Source organism: Myodes glareolus, chromosome 9 (assembly GCF_982192425.1).
Source record: "Myodes glareolus chromosome 9, mMyoGla1.1, whole genome shotgun sequence".
In the NCBI taxonomy this organism is placed as follows: Eukaryota; Metazoa; Chordata; class Mammalia; order Rodentia; family Cricetidae; genus Myodes; species Myodes glareolus.
The window spans coordinates 40415883-40432573 of NC_142034.1; the positions used below are offsets into that span (position 1 = coordinate 40415883).

A 16691-nucleotide genomic window follows, 5' to 3' on the forward strand; every position below is an offset into this window, starting at 1 on the left:
TTTTCCTAGAAATTGCCTCTGTTCCTGGCTTTCTGATAAATTCTCCCTGCTGTCATATCTAGGTATGGTCCCTCATTAGTGAACTCTTCTTGTCGCGCCTCTGCGTCTCTGTACTAGCCCTACGCCCCAACCCCCACCACATCTGTACAAACCTCCATAGAGTTCTAGCAACTCTGGTAGACCATTAACTCCCTGGGGGTGGTTACTGAGCACTGGGAAAGAACAAAGGGTTCGGCATTAGTAAAGGTTTTGTGTGTGTGTGTGTGTGTGTGTGTGTGTGTGTGTGTGTGTGTGAATGAGGAGATTTTTGTTGCTGTTCTTTTATTTTTTGATGAGTTTAACTAGGTAGCTCTGGCTAACCTGATACTATGTAGACCAGGCTGGCTTTGAACTCATAGAGATCTGCTTCTCTCTGCCTCCTGAGTGCTAGGATTAAAAGGCGTGTACTACATGCCTGACTAAGGAGAGCTTTTAACAGAAGTTACTGAATCATCCATGGCCTTGCCCCCTGCAGACAGACCCAGAAAGCCATGCAGTAAATGGTGAAACCTCGGGATTTGCAGTCTACCTTTGCTTTCCCCGAGGGATTTGTAGTTAAAGGCATTGTTACAGTGCAGGTAGAAGCAGCTGATATTTGTTGTGTTGTATTTTCCTGTGATGTGTCAGAGGACAAATATGAAATGGAGAAAGGGTGTGACTTGTTAGAGGTGGACAGCATGGCCCTCAGGCAGCAGAGCAGGGTGGAATGTGTGCCCTGTCTGTACACACTCAGACATAGCAACGTGTGATTTAAAGAACTGCGGAACTCCCTTTTAGAGAAATGCTACTCATGGCTTTGTCAACAAAGAACTCCTGGGCTTTCACCCTGGGTATGGTGGTGCACTTGAGAAGTGGATGCCAGAAGATTAGGGGTTCCAGGACATCTTAGCTCTGTAGTTTAAGGACAGCCTAGGCTGCTTGAGACCTTGCCTTTAAACAAATAAAACCCACAAAAACTTGTTTATTTTAACTTACAATGCATGTGTGACGTGTTCTTTATCACTATGCCATGTGTACTATGAATTTGCAGTAAGGCATAATTTGCTCTCTCTTCTCTGGTAACTTAGAGGTTCAGGTAATCGATAGAGACATGGACAAATGGTTTTGATGTGTGCTTACCCAAGACAACTTGATTATTCAGCAGCCCTTACTAAGCTACCTGGGTAACAGCCTGAGTACTGTCACATCCCCTTTTCTCATGGAGTCGGGTCAGGGAGTCAGGTGTTAGTCCAACATACTTACAGAAGAAAAATGTCCTGTGTCACGAGTATGTCAGAGGCCATGTGAGAAAGTGTAAAAAGCTTGAAAGAAGTCAAGTGTTATAAGGAGGGCTGCTTGTTTGTTTCCTGGGCACCCAGCAGCTGAGACCTGAAATAATCATACAGAAACTATATTATTTAAAACAGTGCTTGGCCCGTTAGCTCTAGCTTCTTATTGGCTAACACTTATATCTTAGTTTAACCCATTTCTAATAATCTGTGTATTGGCTGTGGCTTACTGGGTAAAGTTCCTACTGTCTGTCTCCGGCAGGGCTACATGGCTTCTCTCTGACTCCACCTTCCTTTTCCCAGCATTCAGTTTAGTTTTCCCCACCTAGCTAAGTTTTGCCCTGCTATAGGTCCAATGCAGTTTCTTTATCATTAATGGTAATCACAGCATACAGAGGGGAATTCCACATCAGTCAAGCCTAAAATTATACTCATGGGGCTTGGAGCGTTCCCTTCCCTGCTTGCGCCCTGTTCTGTTCTTCCATATAATGACCGGTGGCATTGGACTGATTTGCTCCTTAGTTCCTTCCAACTTGCTGTATTTGAACTATGAAAATGGCGCTGTTAAAAAGAGACAATGCAGGAAGTATCCTCTGTGTATGTGTGTGTTATTGAATAATAACACTAGATGATTATCTGTTATCTCTGAGCCAAGAACTCAGGCTCAGAATGTCCACAGCTGACTTCTTACTCTCCTGTCGGCTGCACGCATGCCTCCCAGCAGTGCTTGGTGTTTAGTAGATCTCACTGTCATCAGGGCATTCTGATGTTTGAGAGATTGGATCCTTTTTGTTTTCTGTGAACTTAAAAAAAAAAAATCTCTTTTGTCCTCAATACCTAAATTTGGTATGTGTGATGGTAATAATTATAACATTCCTTATTAAAGAATCCACCATTGTTGGACACTTATTGCTTGCCCAGTGCTGCTAGGATCAGTATAGACAATAGGAAATAGTCCCTGCCTTAGATGAGCTAAAGTTTGAGAGGAGAAAATAAATGGTCAGTGTAGGGAACTGTTAGAAGTGCTTCCACGGGGCCTGCTGCTCTTCTAGAGGACCTGAGCTGTCCTAGCACCCACATAGGGCAGCATACAACCTCCTGGAGCTCCAGCCAGGAGCTCCTCAGAGCTCAGAGCCCGAGGTTTCTGATACACATACACATACATAAGAGGATAAATCTTAAAAAAGAACAGTGCACCCATAGAGGTTTAGATGAGCAGGAGTGTGGAGTAAGAGTCTTTGTATAGGCTAGTGGGAAGGGAAAGTCAGGATGGCATGGTGTAAGGATAAGACCTTGAGTTTAGAGTCAGAAGACCTGGATTCTTACAGTCTCCAATGTTAGCTCTTCACTTCTTTGAGCTTGTTTGGTTTAGATGCTATTTTTTCAGAGAGGACCTTTCTGTATTGTCTATGCTCACGTTACCCCTCCTCATCTGTCTCAACTAGGTAGGTAGCTGGAGCTGCAGATCTGTGTCGCACTGCATCCGGTCAGTGTGTGTGAGAGAGAGTTCTGTCTGAGCCTCAGGGCAAGGTGATGCCCTTGAATAAAGTAGGTGTTAAACTAGTTGTAATTGTAAGGTAAGTTGAATTTTAGGACTGGAGAGATGGCTCTGAGGTTAAGAACACTGGCTGCTCTCCAGAAGTCCTGAGTTCAGTTCCCAGCACGTTAATGACAGATTGCTTATTACAGATGACTCACAACCATCCGTAATGAACTCTGGTTCCCTCTGCTGGTGTGCAGGTATAAATGTACATAATAGATAAATCTTTTTTAAAAAATGAATTTTAATGAAGTGAGATTTCAGATTAAAGAAGTTAGGACCAGGCAACCTTCCAAAGCCTTTCTACCAGCCTGGCAGCTCACTTTGCTTGGGTGGAACACTGACTGTGGTGGTAGAAGAGGTGGCAAGGCTCCATGGCCCCTGAGGTTGTGACCTCATACTCAGCAGGTGTGGAGATGTGTTCCTGCCTTACCTGTGCCTGCGGGGATAAAACTTCAGTAATGGTACATCCTAACTCTTACCTCTTTCTCTCCTGTACCAGATTTTACCATGTGGGCATCCTGCTGCAACTGGTTCTGCTTGGATGGACAGCCTGAAGAGGCCCCACCACCACAGGGAGCCAGGACGCAAGCCTATTCTAACCCTGGATACAGCTCCTTCCCCTCCCCCACGGGCTCGGAACCAAGCTGCAAATCCTGTGGGGTCCACTTTGCAAGCACAGCCCGAAAGGTGAGTGTCATTGCTCTGTGACCCCAGGATCTCAGGTCAGCCACCTGGCTTCCACCTGTGTGGTGCTGGGGTCCCAGGCCCGTCGTAGTCATAAGAATGAGCGTAATTGTACAAGTGAAGGCAAAGCATCTCAGCATGGACTTGGAGCAGCTGCTCCGACACAGCCACCAGCTTCAGTGCTCACCAGCCCCGCAGTGCTGGGGTGTTAGCCGGGGCACACAAGGCCTGACCGCAGATTAACCTTGTCCTCATTATCAAAAGCCTGTCAGCTTCCTGAGAGACAAGGAAACCCTAGCAGAGGAACCAGAGCCCACTCACTTGGCATAGACACCATGTGCAGTGGGCTGTACTGGGGGTATGGCTGTTCCTTTGCTAGTGCCCTCAGATAGTACATGTCCTGCAGAACGAGAGGTTGGTGGCCCGCAATGGCTAGGAGGGTTCGAGGATGAGATGGTGACAGTGGGAAACCAGGGGGAAGTAACTCTTTTATGAGTTAGTGTATGAGAGGAACTGTTGAAGGTTCAAGCCAGGAGGGTGAAATACACCTGGTGTGCTGAGTTCCAGGTCACCTGAGCTATGTAATGAAACCCTGTTTCAAGCAACAACAAAAATTTTGACTTTTTGGCCTGGAGAGATGACTCAGCAGTTAAGAGCACTGGCTGCTCTTCCAGAGGACCTGGGTTCAATCCCCAGCAGCTCACAACTGTTCAGTTCCAGGAAATCTGACACTTCCACACCAGTGTACATAAGATAAAGCTAAATTTTTTCTTAAAAAAATTTAGACTTTTAATTTTACTAAGACTTGGCTTTTGCTGTTTGTTTGTTTGTTTGTTTGAGAAATGGTCTTAGTCTGCTAGCCTCTACCTCACCATGTTAATCTAACTGGTCTCAAACTCAGGGTAATCCTGCCTCAGCCTCCTAAGTGCTGAGATTACAGGTATGCCACTATTCCTTGGTTAGATTTTTTTTCCTTTGTTTCATTTTTGTTTTCGATACAGGGTTTCCCTGTGTAACTCTGGCTGTCCTGGAACTTGCTTTGTAGACCAGCTGGCCTCGAGCTCACAGAGATCTGCCTGCCTAGTACTGGGATTAAAAACGTGTCACCAGTGCCCAGCTAGTTTAGATTTTTGTTTGCTTCATTTAATCTCCACAGTAACTATTTCAGTTTTAGAAACCACCAAATCCTGTTTTACATTTGACAAAGTCTTAGAGTTTAAAATTTAAAAAGAAGTGGGCGGTGGTGGTGCACAAAGAGGCAGGTGGATCCCTGAGTTCAAGGCCAGCCTGGTCTACAGAGCAAGTTGCAAGGCTACACAGAGAAATTCTGTCTCAAAAAAAAGAAAAGAAAAGGAGAAAAAAAAAGTTATAAGTAAAAACTACATGTCAAGTTCTTGGTAAACAGCAAGAGATATCAACATAGTTAAACAGTACCTTACTATCACATGGTTAAGTACTAGAATCAGGAATCAAACTCAGACCTCAGACTTTACACAGAGCATCGAGTTGAAGATGACAGGTAACAGGCCTAGGTTCTTGGGAGCATGGGGATGTTTAAAATTGCCCTCCTCCCCTGTTGAAAATAAGTGCAAAAATCTAGCTGGTGTCAGGCATTGTCTGGCCAGGCAGACAGGGATGAAGAGGTCATCCCTGTGTAGGGAGCTTGCAGTGGGACAGACAGGTCTAGGCAGAATACATGGTGCAGTCAGACAAGAGGAAAGCCACCGTGACCTGAAGCGCTCCAGCAGGAGATCCCAGTTTGGGATCCCAGATAATATTGGTACAATATTTTCTTGCTCTAGATTATGAATTAATTTTGTGTGATTTACAGTGAATTTTGTGAATATTAAGGATGTTTTCTGCTGCAAGTATTTTTCATTTGTAATTTCACGCTTAAGTGGATCAGTATTCTTTAAAAATATTTTTTATGGTTTATTTAACTTTAAGTGCATTGGTGTGAAGGTGTCAAATTCCCTGCAACTGGATCTACAGACAGTTGTGAGCTGTCATGTGGGTACTGGGAATTGAACCCAGGTCCTCTGGAAGAGCAGTCAGTGCTCTAAACCACTGAGCCATCTCTCCAGCCCCAAATGGATCAGTATTCTTAAAGGTTTGGTATTTCCCAGCCAGAGACTTTTAAAATAGCTTTTTTAGAAGTAGTTGAATTGCCCATGGATCCTACCTACCATCATTTTTGTTTGTTTGTCTCTCATTGTGGTCAGTATTTTCTACATGCTCACGGGGTTCAAAGCACAGACAACAGCAAAGACTTGTAGAGAGACTACAAGTAAGATATGTCCCTTCATCCTTCAGGTTCCCAGTCCTGGAGAGAAGGGGCAGGCCACAAGCCACTGTCCTGTCTGTATTGGTAACGCCCACCTATGGTGTTGCAGTGGTCTAACAGTTTCAGCGTGAGTTCTGGTGCCCAGCCTCTTGAGCTGGACCGGTATGAGGTTGTGGAGGAGGCTGTATTAGGTTGGAACTTGGGCATAGTATTTAGACGTAGAGCAGAAGTGGGGTTTTTTTTTGGGGGGGGAGTGTTGAGAAGATCTGAGATGGACTAGGGGGAGAAAGTAATAATGCCTTCCTGTGAGCATCTGCCTTACGACGTTTTATATAAATGATCTCCGATATTTCAATAGTTAGAAGCCAGCAGGATGAAAGTGTGGGCCTGTGCAGTGCTAGGGATTTGGTTGATAATGCACCAGGGAAGTAAGGTTAGCCTGGTGAAGGGGAAAACCCAAGGAGTGAAGCCCTGGCCTAGGCTGGCTGCTGGCTAGCTCTTGTTTCAGTGCAGGCCCAGAACCTCTTCTGATTCATCTTTCTTGCTATTTTGTTACCCTGGAATGATCTGTTGGTTAGAATTTACACACATCTTTCCTTTGTGCTCTCCCCTTGTTTACTAAGAGCCGGCTGCCTTTCTTTGTTGTCTCCCACCACTGCACTGCAGGCTGTTAGCTCAAGTGCTTCCCTCCTCCTTCAGAGCTGTTCAGAGGTAGACTTCAGAGTCCCTGGCGGGCAGGGGTAGCAGAAACTCGGTTGTCATCCTTGCCTTCTGATCTTGCATCCAGAAGCTACATACATTTGAAGAAGACAGATATTTGGATTTGGCTGATTGAACAACACAGGTTTTATAATTATATTGAGCTCGGTCTTGTCAAACTGCATTGACTTTAGTAACACTCCACATAGAGGGAACACGGCTTCATGACACTGCAGCCTCTTCATTTTTAGCCAGGCATCAGGATTGAACCCCAAATACTCAGGGCTCCCATTTTTCACTTACATGACTGCTGGTCACAACTGCTCTTTGCTGGTGTAGCCACATGTTCTTTTTCAGTCTCTGCATAGCTTCCTGTCTGGTTTAAGCTGAGTAGAGAAGGGGACTGGTGTGTGTCCCCTTGCAGCACCCAGGTCTTCTTGCTTGTCTGGGCTGTGTGAATGACATGTAGACAAACACTACGTGGGCTCTTCAATCCCACCCAAAGATTGCCCTCATCCTGCCTCTGAGAATGTGTCTTAGGTGTTCTTGTAGCTGAACAACTTTCCATATTGAGAACAAAGGAAGCAGGAACATGAGAACTAATGTAACATTCAAGGGAACGTAAAATGGAAAGCTGCTAACGTCTTGAAAAGGTGCCCTTGAGTAGGTGGCTCTCCAGGTGTTGAGGAATGACCTCTTGGGAGAGTGGCTTGTCATTGGCTGAGCAGAGCTTAGTCAGACATCACTGTAACTTGCACAGCCTGCAGAGTGAGCACCCTTGGTGGGCCGTCTGTGACTGTGGGCAGAGCTGCACCAGGCAGTGCCAGCTTGTGAGTCAGTCACACTTGTCTCTAAACTGAGACACTGTGTGCTTTCATAAAGGAGAGAAGCTAGCATCCCAGTCCCTCGTCCTATCCAAATATTTATCTCTACGTGATCTCGTGTACCACCTACTTCCCGGCACTCTGAATGGCCTTGCCGGGGCAGGGAAACCAGTGAACAGTCTTTGTGGAGAGGGTACTGACTAATCCTGGCTCAGACTTTAGTATCTGACATTGAAAATAGTACTTGATCTCCCGATTTTTGGTTTCTCTCTTTGTAAAACGGGAAGGAACACTAATACTTTTTAAGGGGCTTTGAGAATGAAATGATAAGCCAGGTCTTACTGTAGCATCTTAATACTTTTTCTTTTTTTCTTTTCTTTTCTCTTTTTTTTTTTTTTTTTTTTTTTTTTGAGACAGGGTTTCTCTGTGTAGACCAGGCTTTTTTGAAACTCAAGAGATCCTTCTGTCTCTGCCTTTGAAGTGCTGGGTTTAAAGGTGTGCGCCACCAATGCTTGGTGCATCACAGTAAATTCTGTTGATACCAGTATTAACAATAGCTGCTAGCTGGGCATGGTGACACATTGCCATAATCTGTAGTGGCGGCCAGTTTGAGCTACATAGTGAGGCCCTGTCTCAAAAACAAAGGCTGGTTGGGCAGTGGTGGCACGCGCCTTTAATCCCAGCACTCTGGAGGCAGAGGCAGGCAGATCTCTGAGTTCAAGGCCAAGCTGGTCTACAGAGTAAATTCCAGGACAGCCAGGCTATACAGAGAAACCCTGTCTTAAACAACAACAACAACAAAAATTAAACAAACAAAAATCTCAAAGACTAAAGATGTGGCCCAGTGGCGGGGTGCTTACCCAATTTGCAAAAGGGCCTGGGTTCAGTGTCAAGCACTGAAAAACAAGACAGACTCCCAACAACAGAAACTAACCTCCACTGTGACCCTCATATACCTGCTTTCCCTTCTCAGCAGTGGGGCAGAAAGGGGCACAGATAGGAGCTGAACCCCAGCTCCTCTCCTTAGGACCCATTATGTCTCAGGTATGCCTCAATGCTTTATTCTGCATCTCCACAATGACCTGTTTTCACTGCTTTTACAGGTAGAGAAACTGAGTGCCAAAGAGGCCAGTGTAACATACCCATACTCTGAACGGCATTTGAGATGGAGACTTGAATAAAAAGACAGAGCTTTTTTATTTTAAATATGGCATCACTATTGATTAAAAACCACCTAAGCCGCTGGGTGGTGGTAGCATACGCCTTTAGTCGCAGCACTTGGAGGCAGAGGCAGCCTGGCCTATAGAGTGGAGTTATAGGACAGCCCGGGATACACAAAAAAATCTTTTCTGGAAAACAAAAACAAAAACAAAAAAACCCAAAAAAACAATGAACAAAACTTACATAAGCCTTAAATGAAATTATAAATGTAAATGATTATATATGCATAGTGTATAAATTTCAGGTGTCCTGTTGGTGGGTACAGACACAGGTGGTCTGCCACCTCCAAGTGGCCTTTAATCTGAAAACTGCAGTGTGGCTCACACTTTGGATGTAGGGAACAGTTGAATAGAGCAGGGGCTAGGGAGGAGGTCCTGCAGACCCTGGTGGCCTTATCCTTCTGAGCTGACATTTTCCCCTCTCTGTCTCTTGCTGAAGCAGCAGACCTGCTTGGACTGTAAGAAAAATTTCTGCATGACTTGTTCAAGCCAAGAGGGGAATGGGCCGCGCCTCTGCCTCCTCTGCCTCCGGTTCCGAGCCACAGCCTTTCAGCGGGAGGAACTCATGAAGATGAAGGTGAAGGACCTGAGGGACTATCTCAGCCTCCATGACATCTCTACTGAAATGTGCCGGGAGAAAGAAGAGCTGGTGTTTTTGGTGCTTGGCCAGCAGCCTGTAATCTCTGAGGCAAACAGGACTCATGCTCCCACATTGACCCAGGACTTCCCTGAGCAGCAGGCCTTCCTGACCCAGCCTCACGCCAGCACAGTACCTCCTACCTCACCTGGCCTCCCTTCTTCGCCTGCACAAGCCGCCTCTGTTCCCCTAGACCCAGCTCAGGAAGACCAGGTAGAGACCTGCGTGCAGTCTCTTCACCTCTGTGGCTGATCCAGGGCTCATTTTCCTCTCCATTGCATTGTGGGAATGGGGTGTGTAGTGTCTGGATGGTGTGAAGCCTTTTCTGCCTGTTGGTTCTGGAAGTGATGTTTTCTGGTCATTAGGCTCATGTTTTGGCTTTGGGGATGGTAGGCCTGGTACCATGTTTTTGTGGGTTTTGTTTGTAATACCTTAATACCCTAGTTGGACTTTTAAAAAAAAGTGCATTGCTCCAGAAATACTATATAGGAAAGTCACAATTACTTCTCTAGTTTGTTTCAGATTTGCCCTCCAGCTTACTACCCTTTTGACTGGCCTGTCCTGACTGGGCAGGGAGGGGAGAGGTGGGAAGCCCTGTGAAGGGGCCTTGCTACTGTCCTGGTCACAGTGTGTGGGAGCTGCTTAATGGTGAGCCAGGAGCAGCAGGCTGACCATGCAGAGTCTGTATTAAGCAGGGGAAGCCCGCGAAAGAGGAGCTGAGCATGACACCCACTCTTGGGTTTGTCAGGAGTGTTGGTGTCACCCAGATCTATAGAAGTCTCTCACCGATGCTGTGAGCTACAGGGCATGGGCACTGTGAGATTAGGACCTTGATCAGGACTCTATATCCACTGATTTCTTCCTTTCTCTCCTCTCCTCCCTTCCTCTTTCCTTTCTCCCTTCTCCCCCTCCCCCACCTCTCTTCAGGGTTTCTCTGTGTAACAGCCCTGGCTGACCTGGAATTTTCTTTGTAGACCAGGCTGGCCTCAAATTCTCAGAGATCCATCTGCCTCTGCCTCCTAAGTGCTGGGATTAAAGGTATGTACTACCACATCCAGCTGGTTTTTGTTTATTTTTGCTGTTAAGCATGCTGGGCAAAGGGCTCTCCCAGTGAGCTATACCACCAACCCCACAATTATCTTGTCTCTGACTCCTTGGGGTACACTTTGAGTCTAGAACAATGGAAGAGACCCCTTTGGGCTCACTAGGTTGCAGAGAGGCTCAACTACCATATATGTCTATGGAGTTCTGCTGAGGACTGGCAGCTCCTTTCCCACAGATGACAATGGATGGTGGTACTTCTTGTTTATGGTCAACTTCTTTGCCAGGACTGGAATTTATTCAGCTCTTAACACATATAAAGGCCAACACGATAGCAGCTAGTCATTAATGCTTTCTTAAGCTCTGGCTCCTGGTCTGTGGGAAGGTTTTACCTCTTGCTTGGATTTTTAGAGCACTCTAATCTTTGTGTAGTGAACAAGAAGAACTTTCATACAGGTCAGGTATGGTGCTGCATACCTTAATCCCAGCACTTGAGAGATGGAGGCACATGGATCTGGCTCGCCTCTTTCACATAGTGAGTTCAAGGCATGAGATTCTGTCTCAAAAGAGAAAGGGGAGGGGTTGGAGAATGAACAGACCGGCAGGAGATTTTCAGTGTAATATGATAAACTCTCACTAGTCAGAATTTTCCTACATCAACAGGCATACAAGTGTATTGTGTGTTATTGGGTACTTTTCTACTTGGGATTTTAGAGAACTTTAGTTAGTGTCAGTTTACTTCTGGTGATACCTGAACTTTGTAAACAGGAAAAACATGCATGGGGAAGTTGGGCAAGGCTATAGGCTACATCACAGCAAGCAAGGATGCAAATCTTAGAATTCTAGCCCTAGCCTACCAGGGTTCTGTATTTGCTAGGGAAGGAAGTGTGTGCAATAAGCATAATAGTGGACAGATAGATACTAGTCGTAGGTTTTTATTTACCCAGTAGACAAACTGGGAAGATATTTGCAGCATGAATTCCAGTTGCTCTTTCTAGGGAACAGAAGACATTCAAAAACTATGTACTCAGGAACAGATTAGCCTCTGGAAGACCCCAAAGTAACACCAAGGTGACAGACAGTACCTGAGTGGCCAGTGGGTACCATATCTACATGACACTAGTAGGAAACCAGAGATGTTGATGAAGACACTGCTGGCTGCCTCCCCGTATGTATGACTTCCTGTCATCGCTTCGGTGTTTTCAGCTCCGCTCTTTTTGTTTCTTTTGTAATTGATTGCTTCTCTTGAGGAATGGCTAGAGCTCTCAGGTTACTTTAGTTTCCTAAATCGTGTCTTTGTTTTGTTTTTGGTTTTGGAGACAGGATTTCTCTCTGTATCCCTGGCTGTCCCAGAACTAGCTCTGTAGACCAAGCTGGCCTCAAACTCAGAAATGGGCCTGCCTCTGCCTCCTGACTGCAGAGATTAAAGGTGTGGGACTCAGGCATGTCTTTGTTATCAGCTCACATAGGCCCTCAGACTGGAGGCAACTGGGAGGAGGGAAGAGGAACTAGGTGGGAGTTTGTGGCAAAAGTGGTTTGTTTGTTTGTTTTATGTGGTTAATAGAGTTAGGAAGTCACAATTCTGACTACTCTTGGCAAAAGTGAGCCCTTTTGGGAAGCTAGAATGCTGAATAGAATGGAATCCAAGCTGAGCCATTGTGTTCTGTAGTCTTAGGGTGTTGGGTTCTTAAATTCATGAAACACATTTAAGCAGCTACAGGTATGTCCTACTAGTTAGAATGTGAGATACTGCAGAGTGTGCCTTGGGGCAGTGATGGTCAGTTGAGGAGGCCAGGAAGATTTATGTTAAGGATGTGAATGAGGTGTTTGGAAAAACTAGTAGACATTGGTCCAGAGGCAGAACCAGGTAATGGATGGAGAGGATGTGGGGAGGACATTTGACATAGTGTTCAGAGACACAGTTATCTGTGAATATAATGTGGTGGAGAGAAACTTTCACCTCAGCTGTCCACAAACAAGTAATATGTGGTGGCTAATGCCACCCTTACCGGTGGGCAGAATTAGAATACTCTTGGTCTTTTGTTTGTTTGTTATTATTGTTTTTATGATAGAGTTTCTCTGTGTGGTCCTGGTTGTCCCGGAGCTAGCTCTGTAGACCAGGCTGGCCTCAAACTCAAGAGATCCGCCTGCCTCTGCCTCCTGAGTGCTGAGATTAAAGGCATGCACCATCACCACCTGACAAGCACCCCTGTTCTTGATGCAGCTCTCCATCCACTGAAATCTATTTGTATTGCTTGTCTGCCTGAGAGAGCTGCTATTAGAAAGTAGGCATTTGTGGAACTTCTTTGGGATCCTTGGTTTCTGGGGGGTGATGGGAATACATTTTGGATATTTATATGAATTGAAAGAGGCCCGTGCTGTGTAAGTCACTGGGACATCTCTGTGGATGTGATGGCACCTTTCTCTTCCCACAGGCCACTGGCCATGTGTCTCAGGACCACGAGGAGCCCGTCTTCCTGGAGAGCACAGCCAGAGTACCTACCGAGGATGAGACCCAGGTGGGGCCTCTGCTCGGTCTGTGCCTTTGCCTTTGTTCTTTCCCTGGTCTTCTTGGGATGTTTCTAGGACCCTCAGCAGACTCAGGTGGAACAAGAGGGGTCAGTCTGTGAGGACAGTCCTGAAGTCCTCGAGTTTAGCAGTAGCATTCCAGATTAACATTTGTTGCTGTCAGTATGAGCGTGCAGACGTGAGGCCACAATGGAGGATGGGAACCTCCTGGCCCACACTGGCTTTCCAAGAACTGCCAGAGGGCATGCTCAGAGTGCTTCTGTGAAAGTCTTGTTCTTGTTCTTGTCCTGTGTGCCCAGGGTGCAGTAGCCACCATTGAGAAAGGAAATAGATGAGGCTTTCATGCTTTAGCAACACAAGGATCCAGTGAAGAGCATGGTTCTGAGGTGCCATAGAGCTTAGGTGAATCCTGCCAGCGAGGTCTGTACTGAGAAAGGCCAGCACCACACCTGGGTTTTCCTGTACTGCCTCATTTACTTTCCACAGGAACCCTGTGTGGCAGGACAGTTGTCTCTCCTTTGAGGAGGTAACAGGCTCAAGATGGTAAACAATTTGAAAAATAATGTCTAGTATTTAGTGGAGGCATCAACATTGAGAACCAGGGCCCTCTGGCCAATTAACTAGTGCTCCTTGTATGCGTAGTTCTGATATGTGAGTGTGGCTGTCTGTACAAAGACAACATGACTGGCAGGGAAAGACCAGTCTACTTTGCTGTGCCAAGCACTATGCCAGCTACCCTCTTTTTCTGTGTTCTTTGAGGTTGGCCAACAAAGTGCATTTTGATGGGTGTTCTGGGTTCCTTGAAAAGAGCTTAAAGAACACAAGAACTGAACCAACCGATCACATCTTTGCTGTTACAGTCCATTGGCTCAGAGGACAGCTTCGTCCCAGGCCGGAGGGCCTCACTGTCTGACCTGACCCACCTGGAGGACATTGAAAGCCTGACAGTGCGGCAGCTGAAGGAGATTCTGGCTCGCAACTTTGTCAACTATAAGGGCTGCTGTGAGAAGTGGGAACTGATGGAGAGGGTAACTCGACTGTACAAGGATCAGAAAGGACTCCAGCACCTGGGTGAGGGGCTATCTGGGTGGTGACTGAACAGCTCTTTACTGCCATCCCATGTGTGATGGCATCAGCCTGACTTGATCTGCACTTGATCACGCATTGCACACACAATTTAATCTTCAGAGCAGCCTATACAATAGACTTTATTAGTATTACTTAGAGCGCCAAGATTTGAACTAAGGATTTCCCAAGCCCAATGTCTTTCTGCCACACAACACACATTCCATACTCATTTCTACTACCAACAGTACTTAATTTGAATCAGTTTTGGGTTGGAAAGCAAATTCTAGCATATTGGGTTTTTTCTTGTGCTCACTTCCTAAAGCATGGTAGTGTCATTTTAAATGTTTTACACTGTCCTCACACTAATTCATTGTAGATGTTTTTCTCTTAAATGCAGAAGGGAAACATGTTTGGCTAGGCAAGCACTTTGCCATGAAGCTGCATCCTCAGCATACTAGCAATAGCTTGAGCTTTTCCCCCTGGTGCTGGGGATCAAACCTAGGGTCTTCTTCCACGTGCTGAGTGGGCATTCTGTCATGAGCTCCATGCCTCGCCCTTCCTTTGGCCATTTTGTACTGGACATTTCTCATCACCAGCTGATTTAGTTCTTTGAGCATTTTGATCCCTCGTATGATAGATAATGGTTAAAGCCAAGCTTCAGGCCTTCCTCTAATAAAGTTGAATAACTGAAGATTTACCAAGTTAGGAGAAGTCTTACTGCACTGGTTGTAGACTTGGGGTCTAACAAGGAATCTCTCTTCTCTTTGAGATTATTTCAAGAGTCTTGATAGAGTCCCAAAGACTTTGGCAGTAGATTTGTTTCTCTGTTTAATTCTGGATCTTACTCTGTATCCCTGGCTGGGCAGGAGATTAGGTTGGCTTCAAAGTCACAGACAGAGTCCCTCAAGTGCTTGGGATTAAAAGTGTGTACTACCCTGTCCTGTGGTGCTGGTGCTGCTCCTCCTCTTTGTGGTTTTTGGTTTTGTTTTTTGAGGCAGGGTTTCTCTGTGTTAAGAGTTCTGACTATCCTGGAACTCGCTTTGTAGACCAGGAACAAAGAATGAACTCACAGAGATCCACCCTCTTCTGCCTCCTGAGGGCTGAGATCAATGGTGTGCACCGCTACTACCCTGTAGTTTTTAAAAACAGGTTCCCAATACATAGCTCAGACTGGCCTGGAGCTCATGATCCTTCTGCCTCTTGTGCTGGGATTATAGGCATGTACCACAATGCCTGGCAATAACATGCGGGAGCTTTGACAGAACCCTTGGCTCGTTGAAATACCTAATTCTTCATTCATTTTTACCTCAATGATGGCTTCAGAGGCAATATTAAAGGATATTGTGTATGATGTGACATTTCATCTGACACAGTGGTCACTGTCTTTTCTCAGAACATCAGGGGCTTCATGTGAGTTCTCAGTACACAGACTGGGTGAGGAGGGTGATTGCCTGCCTGTCCAGATTCCAGCCAGGTCCCATTCTTGACCCAGAGCTGCCCAGAGTTGAGAAGTGACAGCAGGGTGGTGGGAGACTGCCTTTGTAGTATCACACTCGCATTCATATATCTTTTCCTTTCCTTTCCTTTCCAGTGTCTGGTGAGGATGATCAAAACGGTACGTGATTGTTTCTGTTAAGGATGGGCTTAGGCTCTTAGCAGTTTTGTTTTCCTGTTTACAACCCTGCTGACTGTTCAGTCTAAGAATTGTAGGCATATATGTTTACAGAAAGCACAGAATTAGGTATTCTCCTTGCCCCACCACTATAAAGGATGACCACAGCAGCCTAGGAACTTAGCTAATTTGGAGCAGATGCCCTGTGTGGGGAGTACCATGGTCAGTCTGTCCATGTGGTCTGTCTGGGGAGAGTCTATACCTTCAGAGAGGTTATTTGAGTGTTTTGTTTGTTTGTTTTTTTAAGGTGGTGTCTGTCTGTGTAGCCCTGGCTGCCCTGGAATTCAACTTTGTAGATCAAATCGGTCTCAAACTCAGAGATCCACCTGCCTCTGTTTCCCAAGTGCTGAAATTAAAGGCTTATACAATACTACACTTAGCCTACTCAAGAGTCTGCCAGCGAAACCGAAAAGAAGGGTGGTGAGCCAAGCGAACCCTATTTGAATGGTAGTCAGAGCTGCTCAGAAGCAGGGTTGTTCTGTGAAGGCCTTGTGAGCTCCAAATGCATATCCCCGCCTGGCTACCTTAACACTCACCTGTGTGTTAAAGGGCACCATTGGGGCATCCTCAGAGCACACTGTAGAACCCTGGTAGTCTGGAATGTCGCATGTGTTGTATGTACACTTACGAAAGCCTTGAGGATTGTAGTTGCAAACTTCCTACAACTATTCTCAGTAGTGTTTCAGCCTACAGAGCACTTGAAAACTTTTTTTCAGAAGACATCCTGAATTTGTCCTAAGTAAAATGGTCTTCTGTGCAGAATAGGCAGAGTTGAGCTTTTTCCGTAGTCCCTGTCACCATCTGGGTTACCCCCTCCTCCCATCTCCACCTCAGATAATACCAAGATCAGATTAATCTACTTGGTACCATCCTTCTTCTCATTTCCTGGAGAACGCTGTCCACTGAGCGGATGCATTTATTGTCTCTCCTCAGTGAAGTGTGAGTGACTGAAATTATATGAATGACTCAAACTTGTTTTAGGTATGCCTGTCCCTTTCTAACCTTTGTATTAAGGCTACAAGGGGCTTTAACTAGGGTGTGCTCTTATAGCGAGCCACCACTTGTGGGAAGTGTTCTCTGACTGGATGTGTATTTCATACATAGTTATTTGAATAGCTACATGAAAATACTCCAGAATCACAAAACTAGCAATAAACAAAGATTTGTGTATTCAATGACTTGA

The 16691-nt window shown here is 45.7% G+C and overlaps 1 protein-coding gene across 8 annotated transcripts in view; it reads left to right on the top strand.

Annotated features, from left to right (window-relative positions):
* Rffl (ring finger and FYVE like domain containing E3 ubiquitin protein ligase) overlaps window positions 1–16691 on the top strand; it is a 67017-nt gene that overhangs the window by 46688 nt on the left and 3638 nt on the right. For 5 of the 8 annotated variants that reach the window (XM_085695541.2, XM_085695544.2, XM_085695538.2 and 2 more), the window contains 5 exons: window positions 3350–3537; window positions 9001–9411; window positions 12675–12758; window positions 13629–13839; window positions 15428–15451. In XM_085695541.2, coding sequence (XP_085551667.2) covers window positions 3358–3537; window positions 9001–9411; window positions 12675–12758; window positions 13629–13839; window positions 15428–15451 — 910 coding nt within the window. In that variant the 5' untranslated portion in view covers window positions 3350–3357. The remainder of the gene's footprint in view (window positions 1–3349; window positions 3538–9000; window positions 9412–12674; window positions 12759–13628; window positions 13840–15427; window positions 15452–16691) is intronic. The other 3 variants (XM_085695540.2, XM_085695545.2, XM_085695546.2) reach the window with 3 other exon arrangements.